This window comes from Varanus komodoensis, unplaced genomic scaffold, assembly GCF_004798865.1.
Source record: "Varanus komodoensis strain SLA01 unplaced genomic scaffold, ASM479886v1 scaffold71, whole genome shotgun sequence".
NCBI lineage: Eukaryota > Metazoa > Chordata > Lepidosauria > Squamata > Varanidae > Varanus > Varanus komodoensis.
The window spans coordinates 1,589,085-1,613,828 of record NW_025336360.1 but is presented as its reverse complement, the minus strand read 5'-3'; the positions used below and the strand labels follow the sequence as shown (position 1 = coordinate 1,613,828).

Below are 24,744 nucleotides of genomic sequence, written 5' to 3'. Positions count from 1 at the left end.
CCTGCGCCCGCCGCCGCCGCCGCCGCCGCCTCGGCCAGGCTTCCTACGCGACGCCGCGGCCCGACTAGGCCTGACGAGGGGGCCGCCGTCGCCGGGCCTGCTGCTCTTCCGGCAGATGGCGCCACGGGTGCCCTTCGGTCCCCGCCGCCTCGGCCTGGCCTTCAGCCTGGGCTTGGCGCTGCTGGAGCCGGCGCTAGCCGAACAGAGGCAGGCGACCGAGGCTTGCAAGGACATCCAGGTGCGGGCGGACTAGGCCGCGTTGCCGTGGCGACGGCGGGCAGGGTGGCCGTTCGGTGGACTAGGCCGCGTTGCCGTGGCGACGGCGGGCAAGGTGGCCGTTCGGTGGACTAGGACGCGTTGCCGTGGCGACGGGCGCGCAGGCGTTTTTCCGCATCTGCTGAGGAGGGTTTCTCACCTGGGGCAATCTGTTGACCCTCCAAATGTGTTGGGCTGCCGCCATGGCGGTTGGGGATGATGGGGCCTTTAGCCCAATGCTTCTGAAGGTCCTTAAGTCGGTGTATTGGCCACTGCGAGCAGAGAGCCATTGTTGGGCCTACTAGTGATGTGATAAAGTGATACAGAACTACGAATGGTGTGACAAGATCATTTCCTCTGCTGCTTTTAGAGTGGTAGCAGCTAGTGAGATTGGCAGTAATTCTGGATGGGGAAAAGTGAGGATTTCTTCACACACAGCAGTTAAACCTAGGAAGTTCATGCCACAAGGTGTGATGCTCAGCATAGGTGGTTTATACAAAGGTTTGGATAAATTAATGGAAGACACACCTGTTTATCCTGCTCAATAATAAACAAGGCAATTACAGTTAGGGTTACACTCTAAAAGGTACAAGATGAAAAGGAAAAGATGAGGAGGGAAGAGGAAAACAAGCAAATTCAGGCAGCAGTTCTTAATGAATTACAACGTTCATTATGTGGAAATACTATTATGTGGAAACACTTGAACAGTGGAAGTTCAGTTTGGAAACACTTGAACAGGAGAACCAAATAGGGCTGGTGTCTCAGCAGAACTAGTGGAAGGGGTCCTGCAGCCCTCTTCGCAGCAGGTGGAATACCTGCTAATTATAAAAGTAACATTGTGTACTGTATTTTGTTTCTCTTTTCATCTTCAGACAATATTTATCCAGAGGAATAAACCCCAAAAAGAGTCTCTGGGCTTATTCCGCCAGCAAGGCTTCAAACTGGAAGAGTACTCCATTGGCCAACCCATTGCCAAGGGCTGTAGTGCCGCTGTGTATGAAGCAACCGTTCCATTCGCCACCCATCACAAAGCAAGCTTGGAGTCCCAGGCCAGACATTCTGCTCCAGGTGGTGATTCAGACATCCAAGACACATCAAAAGGATCTTATCAAGAAGGTTCCTGGAGAGCTGGCTTCCCGCTGGCCATCAAGATGATGTGGAATATTTCGGTGAGGACCCAATCTTACAGGTTGCCCTCCAGGAGCTTTGGGCTAGAACTTGCAGAATTCCTGCCCATGGGTGACACAGGCTGGGGTTTATGGTCATTGTAGTCAGGAGGTGTATTCATTGCTGGCAGTCAGCATTGAGGCTACTAGCTTAGAGGCACCAGGGGCTTCCAACATTCTTATGTTAATCCCAAACATCTGGATTATGTCAGGTTGCCTACACCTGGTTTTCCAAGAAGCTGGAATAACATGTTTACATATTTAAGGTTTTGCAGGAAACTGCACTGGAAAACCTGGGGTTGTTAATGAGCAGCTGGTAGAACGATAATGGACATCTGCCTAAAATTTGCCCTGGGGAGGATACAACTTTGTGGCGTCATTGTTTTTCTGAAAGAAGCGGTCTGCTCCTGTAGGAGAATAAGAATGTAAGCAACAGACCGACCGAATGCAAAAAAATAGCCTTGCCTGATTCATCTGGTGCTAACAGTGGTCAAAAGCCGCAACAGGCGCTTTGTAAACAAGTCCTTTGCACATGCGCGTGTCCCCCTTCCCGTGTGCTCGTTCAGGTTCCCTCCTAACTCTGGGATGCAGAATCCTAAGTCCCCTGCACGTTCTTTTAGGGGCAGTCTGAGGTTTTCACAGATGACACTGAGACAGGAAGAAAAGCGCATTAAGCTAAAATCAGCACTGTCCTGCAATATACCCTCATTCGAGGCGACCTTCCATGAGAACATTGGCCTCATTAAAAGCCTTCCTGCTGTTTAACCTGAAAATTCACCTAATATTTCCTTTCCTGGGCACTGTCCTGCCTTCAAATTACTGTTATTACTGGGCTTCTTTATAAGACAGTTGGAAGAGTGGTGGAGGAAATAGGTGAGCTGTGCTGAAAGAGAACATTGAATAATATTTTGGGACACACCGAGACCCATTCAGTGCAGAATATTGATCTCAGCTGTTGGATGTCTTTTATTTGCTGTGTTTAGGCATTTTATGAAACGTTTATATGCTGCCTTCCATTTGTTTCATAAAAACAAGCAGGGTGGAAATGTCGAAATAAATAAATTGAATTTAAAAAGTTGTTCCCATGTTGTGAGTTGCAGGTTCGACTCTGATACATTCAAGCTTGGCAAAAGCTATTTAGGAAGTGAGGTTGATCAAGGGATCAGCCGTCTGATCTTCATCCACTCAGACTGCCATCTGAGAAGGGGCTAGCTGAAACAGAGGTGCTTCTCTTCTGGCACTAGGCCCAAAGCAGGCCGTTGTACTGGCAGGAAAGAGGCAGTTTTGAATCTGTTGGATCCAAAAGCCTTTAGTCTGCTAAGGAAGCCCCGGGATTGGTCTTGCACATTTGCAACCGGCCTAGAACTGGGGTAATTAATTCTGTTCTCCTGTGTGGGCTGGGACAGGTAAGTCTGTCCTGGCACACTTCTTACCCTGGGCAGGGCAGACCCACAGAACTGTGGAAGTGATGGGTGATTCGTCACCTGCCGCCCACTCCCGGCTGCAGTCCAGATTTCGCCCATCAGTCATCCACAGAACAATTCTAGGCGTAGCTACTCATAAGTGAGTCCAGTGGGCCTTGCTTTCAGCTACGTGTGTGGAGGACTCAGCCTTACTGGCTAACTGGGGCTGCACTCTTCACATAGCGCTTAGATCTGAACCCAAGGAAAATGAATGATTTTCTTTGCAATGGCTCTTGCAGGCTGGGTCTTCAAGCGAAGGCATCCTCAGCAACATGTCCCAAGAGCTTGTTCCAGCCGCTGGCTCTGCCTTCTCGGGAGAATTTGGAGCAATCGCTTGCCCCAGGTACGACTTGCTAATTGTGATGAACTTGGTGCATGCTGGGGCTTGCACTGGATGGCATCTTTAGTGCAGGTAACTGTGTTTCACTTCTTCGGGCAGTGGCCGGTCTCCGTTGCCGCTGTGGAACTGCAAGGCAACCGGCACGTATGGTGGAATAGAGGCAAGACTCATAATGTTAATAGTAGTATTAATATTAACAGCCTCACTGCAGCATAGATTGGTCTAAAGTCACAGGAACAGTCTAATTTACATCAGCCATTTCAATCCAGTTTCCAGGTTCTGGCAAAATGATTGCTTTGGCCCAGAATGTCCAAGAATTCTCTGCACCCAAGAAGAGTATTTGCTCATTTGTTGCTCTAACAATGAAAACAATGTTGGATCAAGACTTAATCATACTTGGAATAGACCCTCTGAAATCAGTGGACTTCTGTCGGTCATGACTAACTTCATTTCAGTGGATCTACTCTAAGTCTGGATCCAACCCATTATTTGAAATTATAAATAGAGTCTTTCTGCTTCCCAAGAGTGTAATTCCAAACCTTTGGTCAGGCAGCCTACATGCCTTTTAGCAGTGTACCATTAAATCTGATTAGAGCCAGGGATTCAAAAGAAAGGTCAGAGATTTCTGGAAATCTTTCCTCGTGATACAGCAGCACTTTGTGCAAAACTTTCATTAGAAACAGGTTTCTATTTCAGATTTGGAGGTGAATCAGGTTTGTTTCTTTTGCCGTTTCTTTTCCATTCCAGAAAGTGAGCCAGGGAATTGGACAAGATGAGGAGGAAGGGAACCGACAGGAAAGCGGGAGGGATGGCTGTTCCTCAGCCCTAAACAGGGGGCAGGGTAGTCCACAGTGGCAACTTGGCTCTGGAAGAACGGGGTTTGGGCCTCCGCTGCCTCCACCCTCTCTGCACGATCTTGGCAAACTCAAACTCCCTGCTCCCATTTCCCTATCTAAAGCAAGGCACTTAACAAGCACGGGGAGGCTGTGAGAGCAAATGCCAGGTGGACGGGAAGTGCACTTCGCGAAGGAAAACAAGTGCTAAGTGGCAACTAATGGTCCTGGACTGTTTTGGAACAGGAAGCCTGTCTTTGGGAGGAAGAGGCTGAAACCTCACCCAAATGTGATCCAGGTGATCCGAGCATTCACATCGCACGTCCCGCTGCTCCCTGGTGCCATGGCGGACTATCCGGATGTGTTGCCCTCCACCCTGAATCCCTCTGGAATTGGGCACAGCCGCACGCTGTTCCTGGTGATGAAGAAGTAAGTCACGAGCAGTGCGATGGCTCGGTCGTCCTGCCTGCGAGTGCGCTGCCAGCCTTCGGGGGTTTAAACGACCTCCAAAAACACTAGATTTGGCTGCCGCAAGCCGCTAGCCGTGGGGAAGGAATGCTCCCAGCTGCCTTGGGGTTGGGCAGGGTTGGGGAGAGGGGAGAGCAGCCCACTCCACCGAGCCGTTCCATCCCCACTGCTTCTTCCACACCACGACTTGCAGCACTAGAACAGTGGCCGAAGGTGGCCCTGCCGCCTGTCCGATGGGCGCTGGGGAGGTGCAGGTGCGGCTGCGTAGGGAGCAGCTGCAGCTTGCCCACCTGTGTCAGAGTGGCTCCAGGCTGTCGGCTTGCCTTTCATTTGCTCACTGCTGCTAAGGCAACTCAGGTTCTGAATCGCTAAGGTTGCAATCCTGGACAGGCTAACTTGAGAGCAGGGATGGGCAACTTGTGGCCCTCCAGGTATTTTAACCTACAACCACCTGCCTGTGGGCAGTGCTGATGAGTGTTGTCAGCCAAACCATCTGGACGGTCACAGGTGGGCCTCCCATGCTTTGAATACGTCTCGCAAAGTCACGTGGGATTAGGGATGAGTAAGGAATCCTGTTTGAAGGTGACTTTCTTTTGGATTTCCTCAGATCCCTGGACTCAAGCCCCCCTTTCTCTCTGCCCTGTGTCCACCTTGCGCCAGGTGTTTGCTTTCACCAGGAGGTTCGCGCGAGGGAAGTTCTGCTCCCAAGCGTGTGACTTGCGATCTTTGGGTGCTTGGTGCAAAGAATCGCGTACTTGAGCACTCTCACAAAGATGGCACTCGCCTGACCGAGCCTTTGCGGACTTCATCCCCGTTTGGCTCCCTTCCTGGCCAGGGCCAAGCATAGGAAAGCAGTGTGACGAGTGCAAGAGACCCGGATTCCAGCTGATCTTCACATCCTTCCATGGGATACTTTTCTGAATAGAGTGTTGCGCTCGAATGTCTATCAAGCACACAGAGATGTGTTCCACTGCCCAGACTTTGCTCTAATTACGGATGGGATGTGCTTCTGGTTAAGGGTTGGAGTTGTGTAGAAATGTCCACTTGGCAGGGTCAGGAAAAGGGCCAGATCACCAAGGAACAGACGGGCGGAGAGCAGGGGGATGAGACATTTAGGTGCTCAGGTGGGAAAGAGGGCAGTAGCCCGCACTTTTCACAGAGGGGATTTCAGCCGATGAAGCTTGCATGAGAAACTGCATCTCCTGAGAATTCCTTCTGGGTGCAGGAGCCCTGTCCCGTTTTGCCATCCAGCGATCCTGGCATCTACCCAGAGTACAAAAAGGACACCTCTCACCCATAAGCTTTTTTCAGTTGATGCCTGTGTGGTTTTTAAGCCATGAGAATTAGGTGAGTGTATTAAAAGAAGAGGGACAGGGGAGAGAGGAAAGTGGAGAACACGGGGAAGCTCTGGTTGTGAGGAATTGCCTCCACGTGGTGTCCGGTCCTGGTGAGGAGGAGGCCACAGTGGGTCTGGAGGAAGCAGGCTAGGCAGCAGTCCCCTGCGGCCACTCGTGCTTGCTCCAGCGCCCTTCCAGAAGCCGAGAGCTGAAGTGACAGGGGCGGGTCCTTCAGCACCTTGGACAGGTCTCGGGGAACAGGGGGCTCGCTCTGAAAGCGCTGGTCATTCTGGCAGTTGGGATTCTCTTTGCAACCTGCTCCCATTGTTAGCTGTGCTCTTCTATTATCTATTAGCCTGCCGCAACCTGGCCCTGCAGAGTGGGGATGACGGGAGTTGTTGTTCAACCTCTCTGGAAGGTGCCAGGTTGGGTAAAGCTGCTTTACACAGTCCCCGAACCTGATTCCTTCTGATTAATTCGACCCCTCTCCTTCCAAGGTAAGTGTCCAGGGCAGTGCTGCTAACCTGGGTCATGACGGGAAGGGGCTTGTGTGGAGAGGTGCCCTTCTCTGGCTGGAGCTGATCTTAGGCGCCACGTTATAAAAGGGACTGGAAGGACCTTTTCCCATCCAGGTGCCAGTTTTGGCACTGGAGTGAAAGAACTCGCATTAATGAACTGCCACCTCCTTGGTCGCCTTTCAGCTATCCATGCACGCTCCGCCAGTACCTCCGCCAGAAGAGTCCCAGTCATGATCTGGGAGCCATGATGATCCTGCAGTTGCTGGAAGGGGTGGACCATCTTGTCCGGCACGGGGTGGCCCACAGGGATTTGAAGTCCGACAACGTCCTCGTCGAGTTTGACTCCGGTATGTGGAGCGTCCTGGGCAGCTGGGCAAGGGAGGCAGAGCACGCGCTGCAGGCATCGCAGAGAGGGAGGGGCTGCGCAGGGGAGGGGGGCCGTGGGGGCGGCTGTGGCCACCCTGTGCGATGCCCTATGTGGGCCATGCTGACAATGCGGAGACTCGCCTTGTGGTCCCAGCTTGCTGGATCTGCATTGCCCTTCAGGGGGCAGGCAAAGGCAGCCTCGTGCGCTTCAGGCTGACTGGCTGCAGCAGCTTGTTTCTTTAGATGGGTGGATTGCGGGTTGCAGTTGCAAAAAGGAAATTACGTAGAGATAATTAGTTGTATTCTAGTACTTTTAGCTGCCTCGGACATTGCCTTAATCAAGAGACACAAATTTAATAACTATATGCCCTCTGGCTGCAGCCTTTTAGGAAAGGGTCTCCCACACACGTCCTCACTGTGTGAGGCATCTCATGGCATCCCATTTCAGTTGGCCCTTCCCGAGAGTTGCAGCCCATTAAAATTAAGGCACAGACTCGTTTCCCAGATGCTTCGACCTCTGCTTGAAATCTCGCTGTCCCTTTCCACCCTTTGCAGCTGGATGTCCTGGACTGGTCATCACAGATTTTGGCTGCTGTTTGGCTGACGAAAAGATTGGCTTGAAGCTGCCTTTCACCAGCTGGTACGTGGATCGTGGCGGCAACAGTTGCCTCATGGCACCAGAGGTACGGCAGGCCTCGCTTTCTTTCCGAAGCAGCAGCACTTCTGCCGGCTGTGCTAACACTCGGGCTCCTACGGGAGGACCGGGCTAGATCCCGTTGCAAGCAGAACCGCCTGCGGGATCCAGCCAAGGGTCCCTCTAATCCTGCATCCCGCCAGGCTCGGGAGCATCAGATGCCAGCCTGTCACTGCCGAGGCAGAAACAAACAGTTTGCAAAATTCCCCTGTCGTGTTGCTCAAGTATCTGGCCTTGGTGTGCTGAAGCAGGGCTTTAAAGCTTCCCCGCCCTCCTGCGCCTGTGGAGGATGCCCCACTGCCATCAAACGGCTTGAGAGGAGAGACTGACTTTCCACAGGGCTGCAGCAGTGGAAGAAGGAATTAAATTCCTCCTGTTTATTTGACTTGTGCCCTGCCTTCCTATCAAAAACAGCTTATTATTGTAAGCCGTCCTGAAACAACTACTTGTATAGGACGGGATAAAAATACCCTAAATAAATAAAACATCACACAGGGCAGCTTACAATCATGAACAACAAGCTGTGAGTCAAAATAGCTTCCAAGCCTGCAGACCTGCTTGCCCACCAGAGCGTCATTCGAATGGTGGCCTTTGCCCGCCAGTCCAAAAAGAGAGTGAACCAGCCTCCTCGGCCTGGAATTGCATGGCCAGGGGCAGCTCTGAAAGGCCCTGTCCCCCGGCACCCCCGGATCCTGGCGTTCTCAAAACAGGAGCCTCTCTTAGGCGAGAGCAGGTCTTAGGACGTGGTAGCTTGGTCCTAACCATTGCAGCCCTTCATGGGCACAACCAGCATGTCAAATTCTGCCCAGAAACTGGCCAGTAGCTGGGGAGTTGTAGTCACGATGGAGCCATGTGCTCTCCCTCCTCAGCTGACAGTTTGGGACACCTGGGTGTTAGTGCAGTTTGCCTTGCCGGAGGGGCCTTTTGGTAATGTTTTGCCCGGCCCTTCCTCTCCACAGGTGGCGTCTGCAACCCCAGGCCCAGGCGTGGTGATAGATTACGCCAAGGCGGACGCGTGGGCAGTCGGAGCCATCGCCTATGAGATTCTTGGCACCTGCAACCCTTTCTACAGCAAAGGAGGAGCAGCTCTGGAAAGCAGGCACTACAGAGAAGAGGACCTTCCACCCTTGCCGAAGGCTGTGCCCCAGCAAGTGAAGACACTGGTTCGGATGCTGCTGCAGCGGGACCCCGCCAAGGTGAGGGCGACTCTCCTTTCCCCAGGGTCAGCGGTGGGAAGGCCAGTCGAGAAGCCCGCAGAGGCTCTCTGACCTGCCCTAAGACCTGTGTCAGCAGGGCTGGACTTCCATCCCCATGAATACAGACCTGGCACTAGTGTTCATTGGACCTGCCTGGGCTGATCTAAGAATATGCAGGCTTGGGGCTGTCACACAAATCCCATTCAGGCAGAATAGACGGCCAGCCGATCCACACGGGTGGCTGAGATGAATCTGAGGACACCCCCCCCCCTCACTGCGACTGCGTGCTGGATTCACCTCTTGTCTGCATGCCCCCTGCTCTGATTTCCAGCAGTTCGGAAGATCTAGGACCACGAGAAGTTGCCTTCGATCAGGCCAGACAAATCTTCCGCTGAGCCCAGAATTGTCCCCAATGTGCGGCCATGGCTGTCCTGGGCTTTTCCCATCACCACTGACCCGGTCTGTTTTTCTAAACTGGAAGCGACAGGGAGCACTGGAGGCATCCCTACATTTAGTTAGCAGTTGCCTTCCCCTTGAGCTATGATTCCCTAAAATGTGAAACCCCAGAGAATGCAATAAGGCACAGCAAGCATATTGAACGTAAACGGCATTCGAAGTATTGGCAAGGTCACCTCATGCAAGCTTCACGTGCACCTCTGGCCTTCCCTACATCAGCTTTCCTCAACCTGGTGGCCTCCAGATGGGATAAGGCTTACTCAGAATGATAGGTGTTGCAGCTGAAATACGTAGAGGCGGCCAGGCTGAACAAACCTGATCCAGAATGGAAAGCGTTGGTGAGCAGGGATGAGGGAAGCACACGCCGGAAATGACTGCCTGTCTGACAGCTGCAGCTAGTCTGTGACTCCTCCGTCTCCTCCCCTTTCAGAGGCTCTCGGCCCGGGTGGCAGCCAACGTCCTCCACCTGAGCCTGTGGGGCAGCAGCATGCCTGCTCTGAAGGACCCCCAAGCTGACAGGTTGGTCGCCTGGCTGCTGCACCAGTCTGCCGCTGCCTTGCTGCTGGACCGACGTGGAGGCGGGAGCAGGGTTGAGGCGAGGCTGAAGAGGTGCTTCTTGGCCAGCCTGGAATACGAAGAGCTGCGTGAAGCAGCGGCTCTGCTCCGCGCTTGGACGAGTGCAGCGCCGGAGCAGGCCCGGCTGTGCTAGTGGCCGTGGCCTCACTTTTCTCAGATAATTCACTAACAGCGCCTGCCAGGCTAAGCTCCCCCCACCCCTGCCAGCCTAGACACACCTTAGGTAAGAAGCACTTTCCAAAATGTGGGACCTGCAGGTGCAAAGGTGATCGCGTTTGAGTTGGCTGGAAAAATCCTCAGTGTGCTCACTATGTTCATCCTCCAAGGACACCTGGGTTGCTTTTGTCCCCTGGTGCTGCCTTCAGACTGGAGAGTCGCTGCAGCTGCCCTCCTCCTTCCCAGGAAGGAAGTTCTCTGTACCTGGAGGTGCCCTGCTGCACAAGGTGGAGAATATAAACCTTTGCAGCCCCCCCCCCCCCCCTTTCCTCATTCAAAAAGAATTAGTGGCGAAACAGAGCTGTTTGTTTCTTCTCTGCTCAGGCATCTGCCAGCGTTTTCCTGCAGAGCCTCCATGGCACATGGGGTGCCCCCTGCAGCCAGTACCACCTTCTGGGTTTGAATATTTTAAATATATGTAATGTTTAAACGAGGAGTCTCGATTCCCCAGGCACCAAAACAGTCCTTGGGCATGCCCCTGGGAAGGGCTCCGAAGCCAGCTCATGGGTGGGTGTGGCATTCCTTTACAGATGGTTGGTGGGGGTCCCTGCCTCCGATATGGAATGGGGCCTTTCCCAGCAAGCACAGCTCCTTGCTCTCGCTCTCGCTCTCGCTCTCGCGGGGCTGTAGCAGAAGTGCAGGCTGAAAAATCTCCCCTGGGGTTCCGGAGCCCTCCTCGCCCTCTGCGGGTGGCATCCATTTTGGCGGATGTTGACCCGCCTACTCATGAGCAGGGCATCCGGTCTGCCCATGTATCAGGACTCCTCCTGCTGTTGTACGTGTGAATTCTGTTCACAACGGAACAGTGTCAGAAGGTCTGGAAGCTACGTGGGGTGTGATCCTTCCTCCCCTTTCCAGAAACGACTGTTTGGTCCATGTGCGCGCGCACACTCGACACAGTTTAAGGCCACTTTTGATTCGAGTGTATTTAACAGGCTGCTCCACACAGTTGAAGTCTGATGAGCAGCCACGGAGTTCTCTGAGGCTGCCTTTCCACACTAAGGCTGAAAAGGGGCGGGAGGCCAGCAGCCTGTTACGGAAGGGGCTTGTCACATCACATCCCAAGAACATTGCACTTCTCTGTTGGAGGTGATGGATTATTTCCTCTTTAGGATGATGCTGAGGAGGAAGAAAGTGGAAAGAGGCAGGGAGCTCTGTCCTGAGAGAAATTGTCGAGCTCAAGGTACAGTCCTAGGGAAGTTCAGATGGGATGAAGGCCTGCAGCTGAAGGCTGGGCCATACCTGGAGTTGTAGGTCTTCTCTCTCAAGCGTGCACGGCGTGGCACCGTAGGTGTGCCCTCCCTCATTCTGGAGAGTAAGAAAATGTTAATGTTCTACAGAAGAGTTGTTTTGGAGCAGGCTTAATTACTTTTGTTAGACTTTGTAGCTGTGAGCAGTGAGGTGTTTCTTGGGTAAACTCTTTCCCCTTTTGGTGCAATAAAATGTGTATTGCTTAGAACCCTGCAGCGTATTTGCTTGCTTGCTTTTTCCTTTATTTTGAACAAGTAAGGGCTTGTACATTTCTCAGTTGCCACTCAGATTAGTATAGGTGTGTGGAGGGGGGGGGGGAAGGTGAGTGTTCTTCAAAGAGTCTGCATGGGCTTTAAGCACCAGGTACACAACGCAACCCTCCTGAGCATCTAAACTTCTGTTTTAGGAGAGGACCCAAGCTTCTGGCCCTTAAGGCTGAGCAGGACAAAGCCTGCTGAGATCTCAGATCTCAGAGGGGATAATGGAAGTTTCCCCGTGGTCCATAGTGTTCTAGCGTTGATCTCTGCCTCTCCTTCCCCACCGCCTTTGGAACAGAAGCAGCAGGAGATACCGTTCCAAACTTTGCCGACCCAAGAACATGTAAGAAGTGTTGATGATTATACATGGCCGTGACTGACTCTGCACAAGGGTGGCTACTGTTTCACCAGGCAAATGGGTTTTTTCCTCTGCTTGTCCAAACACCCCTGCTCGAAGGAGGCACCTGAGAAGAATCCAGAAGGAAGCAATGGCAGCAGCTATGCGGCGTGGGCAGGAAGGCTCGGGCAGGGATGAACCCACCAGCCCCTGCCAGCAAAGGCAGTAGCCCGGGATGATGGGAACTAATTAGGGTGCACATAGTGTCTGGAAGGTGACAGTTCTCCCACCTGCTTCACAAACCACACACCCAGCGTCTCGGAATCCCTTGGGGTGGGTCACGGGGGCATAGGGGACAGACGGCAGGGGGTGTTACATTTCCCCCCTTGAGAGAAACCACTCCCTGGAGCTGCCCTTCGCCTCTCCGTGGGGCTGGCAGGAGCTGGGGCGCAACATCTGGCACTGACGCAAATCTGGCCCTGGCCAGGGTCTAGCGTCTCCCGCTGCTGGGGCTCCGCAGGGCAGTGCACCTTGGTGGTTTGGCTACCGACAGCCAATGAGCACGTGAGCAGTGCAATGTGTATGGGTGCACATTTAGAAATACTTAAAGCGTAAGTGGAAATACAGTGCATCTCACCGCAGTGGGGAAGACTCGGAACCTGCTGCGCTCACCTTTCTCTTTAAGGGCCACAGAGCCCTTGGGAGACATGATGTCCTTGAGCAGAGCGACACCTGGCCAGGGCAGGCCCCAGGTAGCACAGGCCGCTCGCCCCTCGCCTGGCATCGGCTGCCCCCGCAAACCCTGCGGTATCCATGGGGGCGGAGGGGGGATGCATCCTGATGCTCGCAGGCTTTGCACCAGGATGGCCTCAGGGAGAACTGGGCAGACGCACAGAGGAGGCGGCCAGCTGCCTGCATACTGCCTTCGGTACCAGGTACCTCTGCATACCAGCTGCTGGGGGACATGGGCGGGCGGTACTGTCCCCCACATGCCCTGCTTGTGGGATCCTGCAGGTGGCTGTATGGCCACTGTGTGAACAGAATGCTGGCCTGGGTGGTCCCTGGGTCTCGTCCAGCAGGGCTCTTACCCTCCCCACCTGCTCCTTCCCTTTATTTCTTTTACTTTTATACCACTCGGTAGCCGTGGTTCTCTGAGCAGTTGACAAAAGTTAAGGAAAAAACACAGACACAAACTCACAAGATAAAATCAACATAGAACAGCTCTACCTCTCGTTTTCCACCAATCCAGGTGAGGCAGTGGCTGTGCTGAACCGGTGCCTGGCCGAGGTAATGGGCTGGATGAGGGCCAATAAACTGAAGCTCAATCCAGACAAGACGGAGGTCCTGTTGGTTGGCGGATCGGGCTTCGGAGAGGGTGGATTTGACCTGGTCCTGAATGGGGTTGCACTCCCTCTTAGGGACAAGGTCCACAGCCTGGGAGTGCTCCTCGACCCGGAGCTTTCACTAGAAGCTCGGGTGACAGCGGTGGCGAGGAGCGCTTTCCTTCAGCTTCGGCTGATTCATCAGCTGCGCCCCTACCTGGAGTACGACTGCCTGGCGACGGTGACACATGCGCTGGTGACTTCCCGCCTAGACTTCTGTAACGCGCTTTACGTGGGGCTTCCCGTGAAGACAGTCCGAACTCTTCAATTGGTGCAAAATAGAGCTGCCAGGTTGCTGACGGGGACGGGGTGTTATGTTCACATGACTCCAGTCCTCCAACAGCTTCACTGGCTTCCCATTGAAGTCCGGGCCCAATTCAAGGTGTTGGTTATGACCTATAAAGCCCTAAACGGCTTGGGACCTGGTTACCTGAAGGAGCGCTTACATCCATATATGCCCGACCGCCCCTTGAGATCTGCAGGAGAGGCCCTTCTCCGGGAACCCTCCGTGAAAGAAATAAGGAGTGTAGGTACTCGGAGGAGGGCTTTCTCTGCGGTGGCGCCCAATCTATGGAATGTGCTCCCCAGAGAGGTCCGCCTGGCGCCGTCGTTATTTGTTTTTCGGCGCCAGGTGGAGACCTTTTTATTTAAATGTCATTTTAATTGTTAACAATATTTACTTATTTATCTGGCCAGGGTGACTTCTTTTCTTTACTTCTTTTCTTTTATAACGTTTCTTTTATAACTTCTTTTATATCTTTTATATTTTTATTTATTTTATATTATTAATTTTAATTTTATATTGTTATTTTTGTATTGTATTGTGTTGTAAGCCTCCCCGAGGCTTCGGCAAGGGGCAGCATACAAATGTAATAATAATAATAATAACAACAACAACAACAACAGCAAAACTGCAAAGGAATCTGCAGCCGTTCCCAGCGCTGCCTCACTCTGCCTCATGGCAGGGCCGGCCTGGGAGGTGAACTCAGTGGGGAAGGCAGAAAAAGGATTGCTTCGGGGCGGGCATTTCAGTCCGCATGCGCCCCAGCTGCTTCAGCAAGAAGAGGATCGGGAGTCCACCTTGCACCCTCTGTTTTACTGCCACAAAGCTTGTAAAATGGCAGAAGGGTGTAGAAAGCAGACAGGGTGAGCTGCTCTCTTCCAAGACGCTTGGAGATTTTGTACGCAGCTGCATCTTTGGCATAGCCCTGGACGTCCTGTCAAAACACTCACCCCTCCCACGAGCCCCAAACCTTGCAGAAGAGGCATGTCGGACAGTCCTTCCTGGGTCGGTGTCACATGAGCCCTGCAGTTAGTCGTGCAGGTTGGGTGCTAGGCAGAATACTTGCAGAGACAGCAAGTGGCATATAAATCCATAACCACAAAATATGATACAACGAGCAACGCTGAGCGTCAAAAGCTGGCAGGTGAAAACTCGCTCTCTCGAAATTGCTGACTTTGGACGTGGAAGGAGTCTACAGTCAGAATGTCTCCTATTTAAGATGTTTCCTCCACTGCCAGTTTAAAATGCAAGACATTTCCACCGGGTTTACAGCTTACACCAAAAAGCTAGCAAGCCACGGCCTGAATAGGGGCCAGCTTGTACTCCCACCCTGGTGAAAGATGGACTTTTAAAATGCCTTTTCCATTCATCGCCAGGCTGCTTTTGTTTAAATAATACGAACTTGGTTTTAGCATAAAAAACTTTCTAGCAAGAGAGAGGCAGGAGCCCTGGAGAGTGCGGGAAAATCCGTGGCTGGCTTTGGAGATTCAGGTGCGGCTGGTTTTGCTCTGGAGCGCTGGCCGGAACCGGGGCAGCCGCGGGAGGAGGCAGGCAGGCAGGCAGGCGAGCGACCTTGCAAGACCGTGCGCAGCGGCGCTGCCCTTTGAGCTGTGGGCAGGGCGCGCGGTGCGCCACGTCTGGGCACTTTCCTGCCACCGGAGGCGGCTGCACATCGCCCTGGCTCCGCCGCAGCATGGAGACCCTTCTTTCCTCCCGGTGTGGCCCCCTGCTCTGGGCAAAGATGCGCAGAAGCAGCCTGGCTCGTGGCGCAGCGGTGTTCCCGGCGGGTTCCCAGCGCGCGTCCTCCCGGCTCCCCAAGCGCAGCGCGCTCGCCCCGCAGCGCACTGCTCCGGGCGGATCGTTCTTGAGAAGCGGCGCCGGCCAGGGCGCTCTCCCTCCCCGCCGCTGGAATTCAGATTCCCGCTTCAACATACCCCCCAGCGCCGAGTTCGTGGCCAGGCCGGTGGGGATCTGTTCCATGTTCAGGCTGCCCATCCGGGACTCTGCCGACGGCCTGGACGCGGCTTTCGTTGGTGTCCCTCTGGACACGGGAACTTCCAACCGCCCTGGGGCCAGGTGAGTGGGGCTCGTTCCTAGCGAGGGGGCGGGGTTCAGGTTGCCTGGTGCATTGGAGACCTGGCATGAGGGAGGCCAGGGATCAAATCCAGGTTCAGGTGAGAATCTAGGTGACGAGGTGACGAGAGGAAAGGATGTTGTGTGGAAGCCCACTAAGGCCCAAGCCTGGAGCAGGACCTGGGGAGGCTCTGCAGGAAAGCTGAGAAATGCAGTCGGGCTGGTTTAACGCTGCTCGAGACCACAGGCCTTTGCATTTGTTCGGTGCCAAAGTCCAAAAGTACCCCTGGGGCTGCCCAAATGTCCAGCCACTTCTGTAATCTGTCAGTCAAAACTCTCCCTGGATTTGGGGGTTTTTGAACGACCTATTCTTGCTTCAGGAGAACCAGCACACCCTCCCGTGCATAACTGACAGCTTTCGTATCCCTGGCCGCAGCACGGCAGAGCATTCCCTTCATTTGTGCTCCTGTCAGCCTCTGTATGACTGGCAACGCACCAATAAAACACAGCGGAATCTCGCCTCAACGTGTGTTTGTTTGCCAAAGGATGGGAGTGCCTCCAAAAAGCAGTCCAACACCATGTAAAACGAATCAGGATGCAACTACAAGGCCACTGCTTCATGATTGCTTTGTTCCCCCTCATTGTTTATGTTTTACAATCGCTGGTAAAAAAACCCCACTGAAATATAGTTATGTCCCCATATGGTGTGTGCAGCACAGAATAAAAAGAACAGCTGTTTTGCATGAAGCAGCTGCCTGGACTCTGCTTTAGTGTTTGCACGAGGACTTTAGCACAGGCGTCTGCTCCGTTCTGGCTCCAGTGAGGCCGTCCCCTTCAGGCAGGCCCCCTTCCTCCAAAATGTTCCCCAGTGATTAGCAGCTGCCAGGTGGCTAAGGGAGCAAGATTGCTGCCATTGCCTGGTGTGCTGCCATTTGGTGCTCAGGTAGGACTCGAGGAATTTACGAGAAGTCGTCATTCCTCTGTACTCCTCACCAGTCGGACCTCACCGGAAATACCGTGTCCAGTTCCGGGCAACAAGATTTAAGAAAGATGCAGGAAAATTAGAAAGGGTCCAGCAGAGGGCAACGAAAATGATCCAGGGTTTGGAAACACTGCCCTGTGAGGAGGGACTGAGAGAACTGGGCATGTTCGGCCTTGAGAAGACAAGACTGAGGGGGATGTGAGATCCCTCTATAAGTGCCTCAAAGGCTGTCACAAAGAGGAAGGTCAAGATCTCTCCTTGCTGATTCCAGAGTGTAGCACAAGGAATAATCAGTTCAAGTTGCAACACCCAGGTTCAGGCTGGACATCAGGAATAGTTTCCTCACTGTCAAAGTAATACGGCAGTGGAACCAGCTGCCTGGAGAGGTGGGGGGCTCTCCCACACTGGAGACATTCAAGGTGAAACTGGGCAGCCACCTGAGTGGGATGGTGAGACTTGGTGTCCTGCCACAGCAGGGGGTTGGACTTGATGGCCTTCATGGGCCCTTCCAACTCTTCTATGATTCTATGAATCATAACAAGGAAGGACATCACGCCAAGGAGAGCATCAGGTGGAGAAGGAGAAGCTGCCAGGTGCTTGCCTCCCGTCTCTGCCAGAAAGGGCTGACAATTGTCTGGGAGGGCAGAAGAAATGGAAAACTACCCGCTGGCCCACCAGCCACCCAGTCAACCAACCATCTTTTCCCTGCAAAAGGCCCATCAAGCGGGGAGCTGCCTGGCCCAAAGCCCATTTGTATGCATGTTTAACGCTTGCCCCGAGAAGCTGGTCGCTCAGCCCTTTCCTTCGTTCCTCTGCAAGGCCCCTGCTGATGGAATTCGTTTTCTGAGCTCGTGCAAACACAGAAAGAACCCTCCCAGCGACTCCCGTGCAGCAGAGCAACTCCACCTTTCTATGTTTCGCCAAGCACCCCGCTATCCCCTTCAGTCGCTTGAGTGCCTGCATGGCCAGCTAGCAAATTCCTTTTTAAAAATAGGCTGCTTCGCGTTATGCTAAGCAAGCAGCTCACGGAGAAGGTCGACTGCCCTTTGGCCGCTTGCTGCCGAGCTCCCTCACCCACATCTCCCTCCATCGCTCACTGTCACAGCCAGCGGTGAGTTACAGAGCTGAGTCAGGAAAGGCTTGCGCCCGTTCCAGCAGAGCGGGGAAAACTGGAAGTGGGAAGGCGGCGTGGCATTCTTTCCTGTGCGTTGTGCGGGGCCAACAAGGACAGTTGCAAACCAGCTTGGGACATTCTCCGGGGTCCTTTTTTCAGGGACACTCTGTGTCCTTTAGGGGCACAAAGTGGAGAGCGCTGAAAAGAGATGCGGAAGAGAGGCAGGGACAGGTCCTTGTCAGGGTCTCCCCCCACTCTGGCCGGGGGCTCTCCAGCCCCTCCTGGCAGCCCACGGTCAAACAGCCCTGCTGGGTTCAGATGACAGATACCATGGGTATGAACAGCCCTAGAACAAACCCTGGCTTCTCAAGGCGGCTCTGCTCATGCGAAAGAAGGTGCTCTGCAGAAGCCACGTGGCTGGCTGGGTGGTGCAGTTCTTTTCTTTATTGCCACGGTGAGCTGCTTTGGAAATTGTCTGAAAAGTGGAACAGAAATGCAGTAAATAAGGCCTTCAATCAAAAGGAACATTCCCACCAAGCCAAAGGTAACTAATCTTTTTGCATTGGAGGGCTGAATTCCATCTCAGGTAAGTTTTCAGTGGCTGCATTCTGGGAATTTTAGAATAGCACAAAACTCACTCAAAAGTTTGGAAACCACCCAAAAATTAGTGATTGGGGTGGGAAGGGAAGTGGGGAACGAGCTGGGGACGTAAGCAAAGAGAACCAACCTTCCCAGAGGTTAAGCTCAACCTTACAGCAACCACAAACTCTGACCATGGGAAAATTCACTTTATGTTCAAAATGTCTATGATGAGAAACTTTTAACAAAGGGAAATAAGAACCTTTTGCTATACTATAACAAGCTGACTTACTTGAGCTAGAAATAACTCAGAATGAACAGATACATTTCCCAAGACAGGCAGTGCCTGGGTTCAGACAATCAGTGGTTGAACGCATGTTGCTGATGAATCATGGGTTGTTGCTGAAACAACAACATGTAGTTTGAACCCATCTGTGCCAACAACCCATGGCTTGTTAACCATGGACAGTGCATGAAGAAAATGCGTGATATGTTTCTGGATTGTGAACCGTGGGTTGCTCACCATCGTTTGTTAGCTAAGTTCAGACAATGCCATATCCTACATCGCAGCAACACCACTGTCCATCGACAACCCCTACTCATGTTGTCTAAACCTGATGAGGTAACCATGGTGAGCAATCCATAGTTCACAACCCATCAACAAACCATGGGTTCTCTTCAAAGGGTGCTGAGGGTAAGCAAGCCACGGCTTGTTAACAGACGTGGGTTCATAGAACCCATGGCTCACAGACAACCCGTGCTCAGTCTTTGCCTGTGGGTTACTGTGTTGCCTAAACCCAGCTATTGGTAGCACCAGGCCTCCCCAAAGCCCTGGCCTTCCCCACATCCCAAGGGCCACTCAACATGGTTCTGAAACAGGGGTTATTGTGTGACCTGCCAGAGATGGAGGAGATGGCCAGATGGCCCCCTTTCCTCACAGCGAGACCTCATGGGGCCTTCAGGCAGAAATGTGTGATGTTAACACATTGTATGAAAGTGTGCACCAGCGCCACCACCAGCAGCGTCTTCTCTTCCAGGTTCGGTCCTCGCCACATCCGTGCCGAGTCTGGGATGGTGAGGCGCTTCAACCCAAGCACTGGGGCAGACCCGTTCCATTCCCTTGTGGTGGCCGACATCGGCGATGTGAACGTCAACCTTTATAACCTGGCAGACAGCTGCAGACAGATCCGGGAAGCCTTCCAAAAGATCACGGCAGGGGGCTGCGTACCCCTCACACTGGGTGAGGATGGAGCCGAGCGCTCAGCGGTGGCTTTGACCGCAAAGGAGGGCTTGAGAGCCAGGTGGGGGCCTCCGTGGGGAGCTGCAAGAAGGGGAAGTCTTCCTTCATGGCTTGCTCCGACAGCAACCTTTGCCGGCGGCACGGAGACCCCCAGATAAAATAAAGGAGCTGGCCGTGTTTATTCTGAGCCATGTGGCAACATGCGGAGCTGTGTGTCCTGCAGCCGGCTGCCATTGCCCGACCAGGAAAGAGACCTCGGGGAGTGTGGCAGGCGATGCAATGGGAACTTCAACCTGCAAATTTCAGGTGCAAACGGCAGCTTCCATGCTGGGCGTAAGTGGTAAAGGAACTTGGAGGGAAAACTTGGCCAAGATCACACTCTCCTTTGACAAATCAGTGCTGCAAACAGAATCAGAATACGGCTCTGGTAGTCTGGAAACAGTGCTGCTAAAATATCAAGGGAACTCCTGTCCTGGGGGGGCTGCGAAAGGTGGGATTGCGTTGCTTGGAAAAAAGGAGAGTGAATGAGACAAGATGGAGGTGTGCAGAATTATCTAGGATCTGGCCAGCGGACATTTTCTCCTGTTCGTATCTTTCTTGAAGGCTTTGCCTTGGTGCAGCTGGGCAAGTATGGATAAGACAGACCCTGGTCTGATCAGCCGGGCTCTTAGGTTTTACCATCGTTTGACCCCTCCAGCGACGGAAGTCTTGCTCGGAAGGCCGAGGGAGCCAAGTAGGAGAAGAGACCAAGGGCCTGTTGTCACTTAGATGCTCTTCGTTCTTGCAGGTGGAGACCACACCATAACGTACCCGATCCTGCAGGCTGTTGCTGGAAAGTAAGTCGGAGCAAGAAGAGCCACCGGGGGTGACAGGCGGTGCGAGCAAACGCGGTGAGCCAGACTCAAGAGGGCGGCTTTGCAACAGGCTCCAGGTCCTAATCTGCACCTTGCATATACCTGGGCATTGTAGCTGAGCATATCGGGAGAGCGTCAGGTTGGCGCTAGCAGCAAAGGGCACTAAGGTCGCCCCCCCCCAACCTGACACTTCCCTGAGGACTTGGACTCCAACTCCCATTGTGGGGTCCCTGGTGTGGTCACGCTTGGCACGGGGCCTCAGCATTCACACACCGGCTCCTGGGGGCACCCCAGCCAGGGACCCGAGGCGGCTCCTCCCTGCTCAGAGGCACAGTTGCCAGAAGCCCCAGGACAGAGCCGAGCGCCAAAGCGGGTGGCATTAGCAGCTCAGAAGGGGGTCCCCAAACGGAAGAAGGAAAACGAAGGAGGGTCGGGGGTCGGAAAGCCCCGTGTGTGGCCATGAGGAGAGATCAGCCCACATGTTGTGTGCGCCTAACGCCCACGACGTCTCCGATGCCCTGGGGGAAATGCCGACGCCCCGCTGGCGCCCTGGGTGACGGTGCTCTTCCGTGCGTTCTGCGGCCTCTCCCGCCCCGCTCCGACCAGGCATGGCCCTGTGGGGCTGGTGCACGTGGACGCCCACACCGACACCGGCGAGCAGGCGCTGGGGGAGAAGATCTACCACGGCACCCCATTCCGGCGCTGCGTGGAGGAGGGGCTGCTGGACTGCCAGCGGGTCGTCCAGATTGGAATCCGCGGCTCGTCCTACTCTCCAGAGCCTTACAAGTACTGCCAGGACCAGGTAAACCTCGCTGCCCGGCCTCTGCAAGGGGCTGGCCATGGGGTGGGAGGCCGGGCACAGGCGAAGGCCAGAGCCCAGCAGGGGGGCCCTGGCAGCTGCCCTGTGGGTTTGCACCACCAACCTGGTAGTCCCCCTGCCCCTCATCGTGGCCCAAGCGATGCTGGTGGCAAGAAGGGGGAGTGAGTGGAAGCGGGAAAGCAAGAGCCACGGGGCCCAGGAGGGGAGAAGGCCGACTCAGGGCCAGGTAGCTGCTCCTCCTGAGTTCTGCTCGAGGCGGGAACATGGCTCACTTCAGTCCCACCTGGATGCGGCTTTCAGACCCTGCAGCTCCCTCGCTCTTATAGCCTGGGTCCTTTTCCCATTGTATCCTCAAAGCAACCCCGCAAGGCAGGTGAGCCTAAGAGTCAGCCACGGGCCCAAGCTCACCCAGGGAGCGTCACGACTTGAGCCGAGGGTTCTTTGGCCCCAGGCCAACACCGAATCACTGCACCACCCAGGTGCTAAACGATCCAGGCCAATGAGAGAGCGCGTGGCACCGCATGGAGATCCTTTCTGTGGGCTATTCTTCTTCTCCATGCCCGCCCCTGCATGGAGGCACGCAGGAGTTTTGCAGTCCGTCCTACAGTCAGTGTTGTTTTGCCGTGTTTTCCAGCACAGAGCGCAAACTTTTAAGGTCAGGCCAGGCACGGATGAGCAGAGTGCTTTGGCAGGCGGCCGATTCGTGCGGTGCTCTGTACACGGTGTTCAGAAACAGGATGGGGGTTCCTAATCGAGAGATGCTGGAGGGAGCCCACTTGGCTTGCAAATGCCACCGCTGCAACCCCAGGCTCCTCCGGCAAGAGGGAGAAGCCACCGGTTCTGGAGAAGACGCTTCACCCCTTGAGACCCAGCAGAGCGGCTGCTGGTCCAAGCCGGCGGTACAGCATGCAGGGGAAAAGGTTTCCTGGTCTGAGGTGTCCCCCCCCCCCCCCGCTCTCTCCCATGCCTTTCTTTATGCAACCTTGTGCTACGGATGCCTCTGCTCCACTTGAGGGACAAGACCAGGTAGCTGAGGACCCCCCAAATCCAGGGAGAAGTTTGGCTGGGGAGTTTCAAACCTGCCTCAAGCTAGGCGTCTCCTCCGAGCACCCGAGCCAATCCTTGGGGAAAGATGGGCAGGGAAATACTTGCGGGTGAAGCGCTGCTACGCGCACTAGGACTTACTCCCAGGGGAGCATGTGCAGGATCACAGCCTTTGCTGCCACACCCCTCCAACGTGCATGTCTTGCATTTGCGAAAGCCCTGCCTCTCCGGCGGGGGCGTGGGGGGCAGATGTGCCGGAGCTCGCCTGCTCTGGCCACAGAAATGCTGCTCCTTGGCCCTGGATCCTCCACGCGAAAGCGCCCGCCTCCGTTTCTCCCACCCCAACAGGGCTTCCGGGTGGTGCTCGCGCAGGACTGCTGGCTGAAGTCCCTGGCGCCTTTGATGGCAGAAGTGAGAAGGCAGATGGGGGACAAGCCCGTTTATATCAGCTTCGACATCGACGGAATAGACCCTGCCTACGCACCGGGCACCGGGACGCCCGAAATCGCAGGCCTCAGCCCTGCCCAGGTAGAGCACTCGCAAGGCAGGCTGCAGGTGCCGGAAGCCAGATGCCCGGCACATCTGGAGGGCGCCACCTGGGGAAGGCCGCGTGGCGGGAGGCTCCCCCAGGGGCTGCTTGTGCCCCGTCTCCAGGCACGGAGCCAGGTCGAGCCCAAGCCATGGGAGCGGGGCCTAGCAATGGGGCAAAACAAGCCCAGATCGGAGCTCTGGCCCCCCTCTCCACGGGGGGAGGGGAAATGGGTGAGGCGCAGGAAGGTGGTGTCCTCCTCAGGGCCTGGCGTGGGGGGGGTCAGGCCCCCGGAAAACCCTCCCCATGTCCTTCCACTGGGCTACCACAAGCCGCCCAGCACCCATCGCAGCACCGGCTGCCGGCACTCGCGCCCTTTTCAATCTGTCCCGATCACTGCAAGCATTTCTCCCAGGGCCTTAAGCCAGCGGGTCCTTGAAAAAGTTCCTCTCCAGCCCACAAGCTTTCCCTTGCATGCAAACAGGCTCTGGAGATCATCCGTGGCTGCCGAGGTCTCGACATTGTCGGGGGCGACCTCGTTGAAGTGGCTCCCATGTACGATGCTTCTGGTAAGTGGACAGGCCATGCGCCTCCTCCCTCACACAGGAACTTGCTCCCCAAAACGTTGCTCTCCTCCGATCATCTTTGACTGAGCCCCCCCCCTCCAATGCAGGAGACTAAGTTGGCCCTGGCCCCGTCTTAGAAAGGACGCTGAACCAAGCGTGATTTGGACCCAGTTCCCCTAAGCGGAACACGGTGCCCAGCTCCCTTCCCCGCACCTGGGGCTGCCACAGAGGGCGGGGGACCCGTCTGTTGACTGCAAGGAGACATTGCTCAGCTCAGCTCAGCTCACGGGAGAGGCTGGCATTTCCAAAGGCCGGCTTGCTTTGTGAAGGCAAACACCCTGACCCTTTAAGCGGTTGCTCATGGCACATTTTCTTTTCCACTCCATTGCTTGTAGGCAACACGGCCCTCCTGGGAGCAAACCTGCTATTCGAGATGCTGTGCGCCCTCCCCAGAGTGAAGACAACATAAACCATGCGAGGGAAGCTTCCATCTCAAGATGAAAGGCCCTTCCGCCATTCCCACCCAGAATCAAGACGCCGTTTTCCACTTGAGCTGGATTCATGTGACTAACTTTCCACCTTCTGTGCAATAACCAAGACAGCCGGAACTGTTCGTGGCTGTTTTCATGGACAGTAAAAGTATTAGTAAAAGCCACCATAATTTTCTAGAATGTTTTTAGAAACTGAAGTTGCTAGTCCTTATTGCCATAGAGAAAAACTTGACAGTATATGTGCGGCTCCTGCTGAGACCTTAGAGGGAGGAAGGTGCTCATTTGTCTCTTGGTAGCCATTCTGCATGGAAGGCAGGAAGTGGGTTTATAGCACTGGATGCCGTTCCCCTGCCAACTTGTCCTCTCTCTGGGCGACATGGATAAGACAGCACATCCAAGCATAGAGTAAATTCGGTTTGTTAATCAGCATAGTTTGTTGAGAGCACAGAGAAAAAGCCTTTTCCTGGACCCAGAAAAAATTCCAAGGTTTATCTTAGGGGGTTGAGACCTTAGAGTTCGCAGGAGGTTCCATCATTTGGGGTGTCCCAGCTTTCTGTCTTTCCCACCCCTTCTGGAAGGCTGCAAAGCTTCCAGGGCTTCATGGGCTGCCCTTGAGTTAGGAAGAGCCGAGCGGGGCTGGCGAGGATAGGACTTTCCGAAGCGCTTTCATTCATAGGGCTACCTAAGTCGGAGACAATTTGGCAGCACAGAAAAACAATGCTGCATTACTGGAGAGAAGAGCCTGCAGCGGCAGCAGCCTGGCATTTGATCTTCTGGACTCCACTCTGTCTCTGCTGATCACAGGAACCTGCTCCCACGGAGCTCTTCTGAAGCCGAGTTTGGCCACGGACTGCAAGAGGTTCCTTGCCCCGGCTGTCTGTCAGCATCCCTGTCCCTGTAGCAGTCCGAGGGATGCGTCATTCGTCCATGCGCAGGCGAGGGAAATGCCCCTTCCCTGTGGCTTGAGCCAAGGAAATGATATTCAGCAGATCTCCGCCCCACAAAGGTCTCGATTCTCCTGTACAGTCATAAAAAGCATCTTCTGGCAGCTGAGTTCC

At 54.4% G+C, this 24,744-nt stretch overlaps 2 protein-coding genes across 2 annotated transcripts; both read left to right on the top strand.

Annotated features, from left to right (window-relative positions):
- Positions 1-16: 16 nt before the first annotated feature.
- On the top strand, positions 17-11,343 carry PINK1 (PTEN induced kinase 1). Its single transcript, XM_044452338.1, has 8 exons — positions 17-238; positions 1,128-1,424; positions 3,124-3,227; positions 4,304-4,486; positions 6,564-6,727; positions 7,302-7,429; positions 8,400-8,636; positions 9,523-11,343. Exons 1-8 carry the CDS (start codon positions 116-118, stop codon positions 9,799-9,801), a joined length of 1,515 nt encoding a protein of 504 aa, XP_044308273.1. The 5' UTR covers positions 17-115; the 3' UTR covers positions 9,802-11,343.
- A 3,669-nt stretch (positions 11,344-15,012) lies between these two features.
- AGMAT (agmatinase) lies at positions 15,013-23,866 on the top strand. Its single transcript, XM_044452321.1, has 7 exons — positions 15,013-15,470; positions 19,180-19,382; positions 20,170-20,218; positions 20,843-21,038; positions 22,449-22,628; positions 23,114-23,198; positions 23,591-23,866. The coding sequence occupies exons 1-7, from the start codon at positions 15,088-15,090 to the stop codon at positions 23,662-23,664; spliced, it is 1,170 nt and encodes a 389-aa protein (XP_044308256.1). The 5' UTR covers positions 15,013-15,087; the 3' UTR covers positions 23,665-23,866.
- Positions 23,867-24,744: the final 878 nt, after the last annotated feature.

Excerpts from the sequence above, each read along its gene's own strand:
- PINK1 (XM_044452338.1), top strand. The coding sequence starts at position 116 with ATGGCGCCACGGGTGCCCTTCGGTCCCCGCCGCCTCGGCCTGGCCTTC. Across the intron at positions 6,728-7,301 it reads CCTCGTCGAGTTTGACTCCG|CTGGATGTCCTGGACTGGTC; the intron begins GTATGTGGAGCG and ends CACCCTTTGCAG. Across the intron at positions 7,430-8,399 it reads GTTGCCTCATGGCACCAGAG|GTGGCGTCTGCAACCCCAGG; the intron begins GTACGGCAGGCC and ends TCCTCTCCACAG.
- AGMAT (XM_044452321.1), top strand. The coding sequence starts at position 15,088 with ATGGAGACCCTTCTTTCCTCCCGGTGTGGCCCCCTGCTCTGGGCAAAG. Across the intron at positions 21,039-22,448 it reads ACAAGTACTGCCAGGACCAG|GGCTTCCGGGTGGTGCTCGC; the intron begins GTAAACCTCGCT and ends CCACCCCAACAG. Across the intron at positions 22,629-23,113 it reads CAGGCCTCAGCCCTGCCCAG|GCTCTGGAGATCATCCGTGG; the intron begins GTAGAGCACTCG and ends GCATGCAAACAG.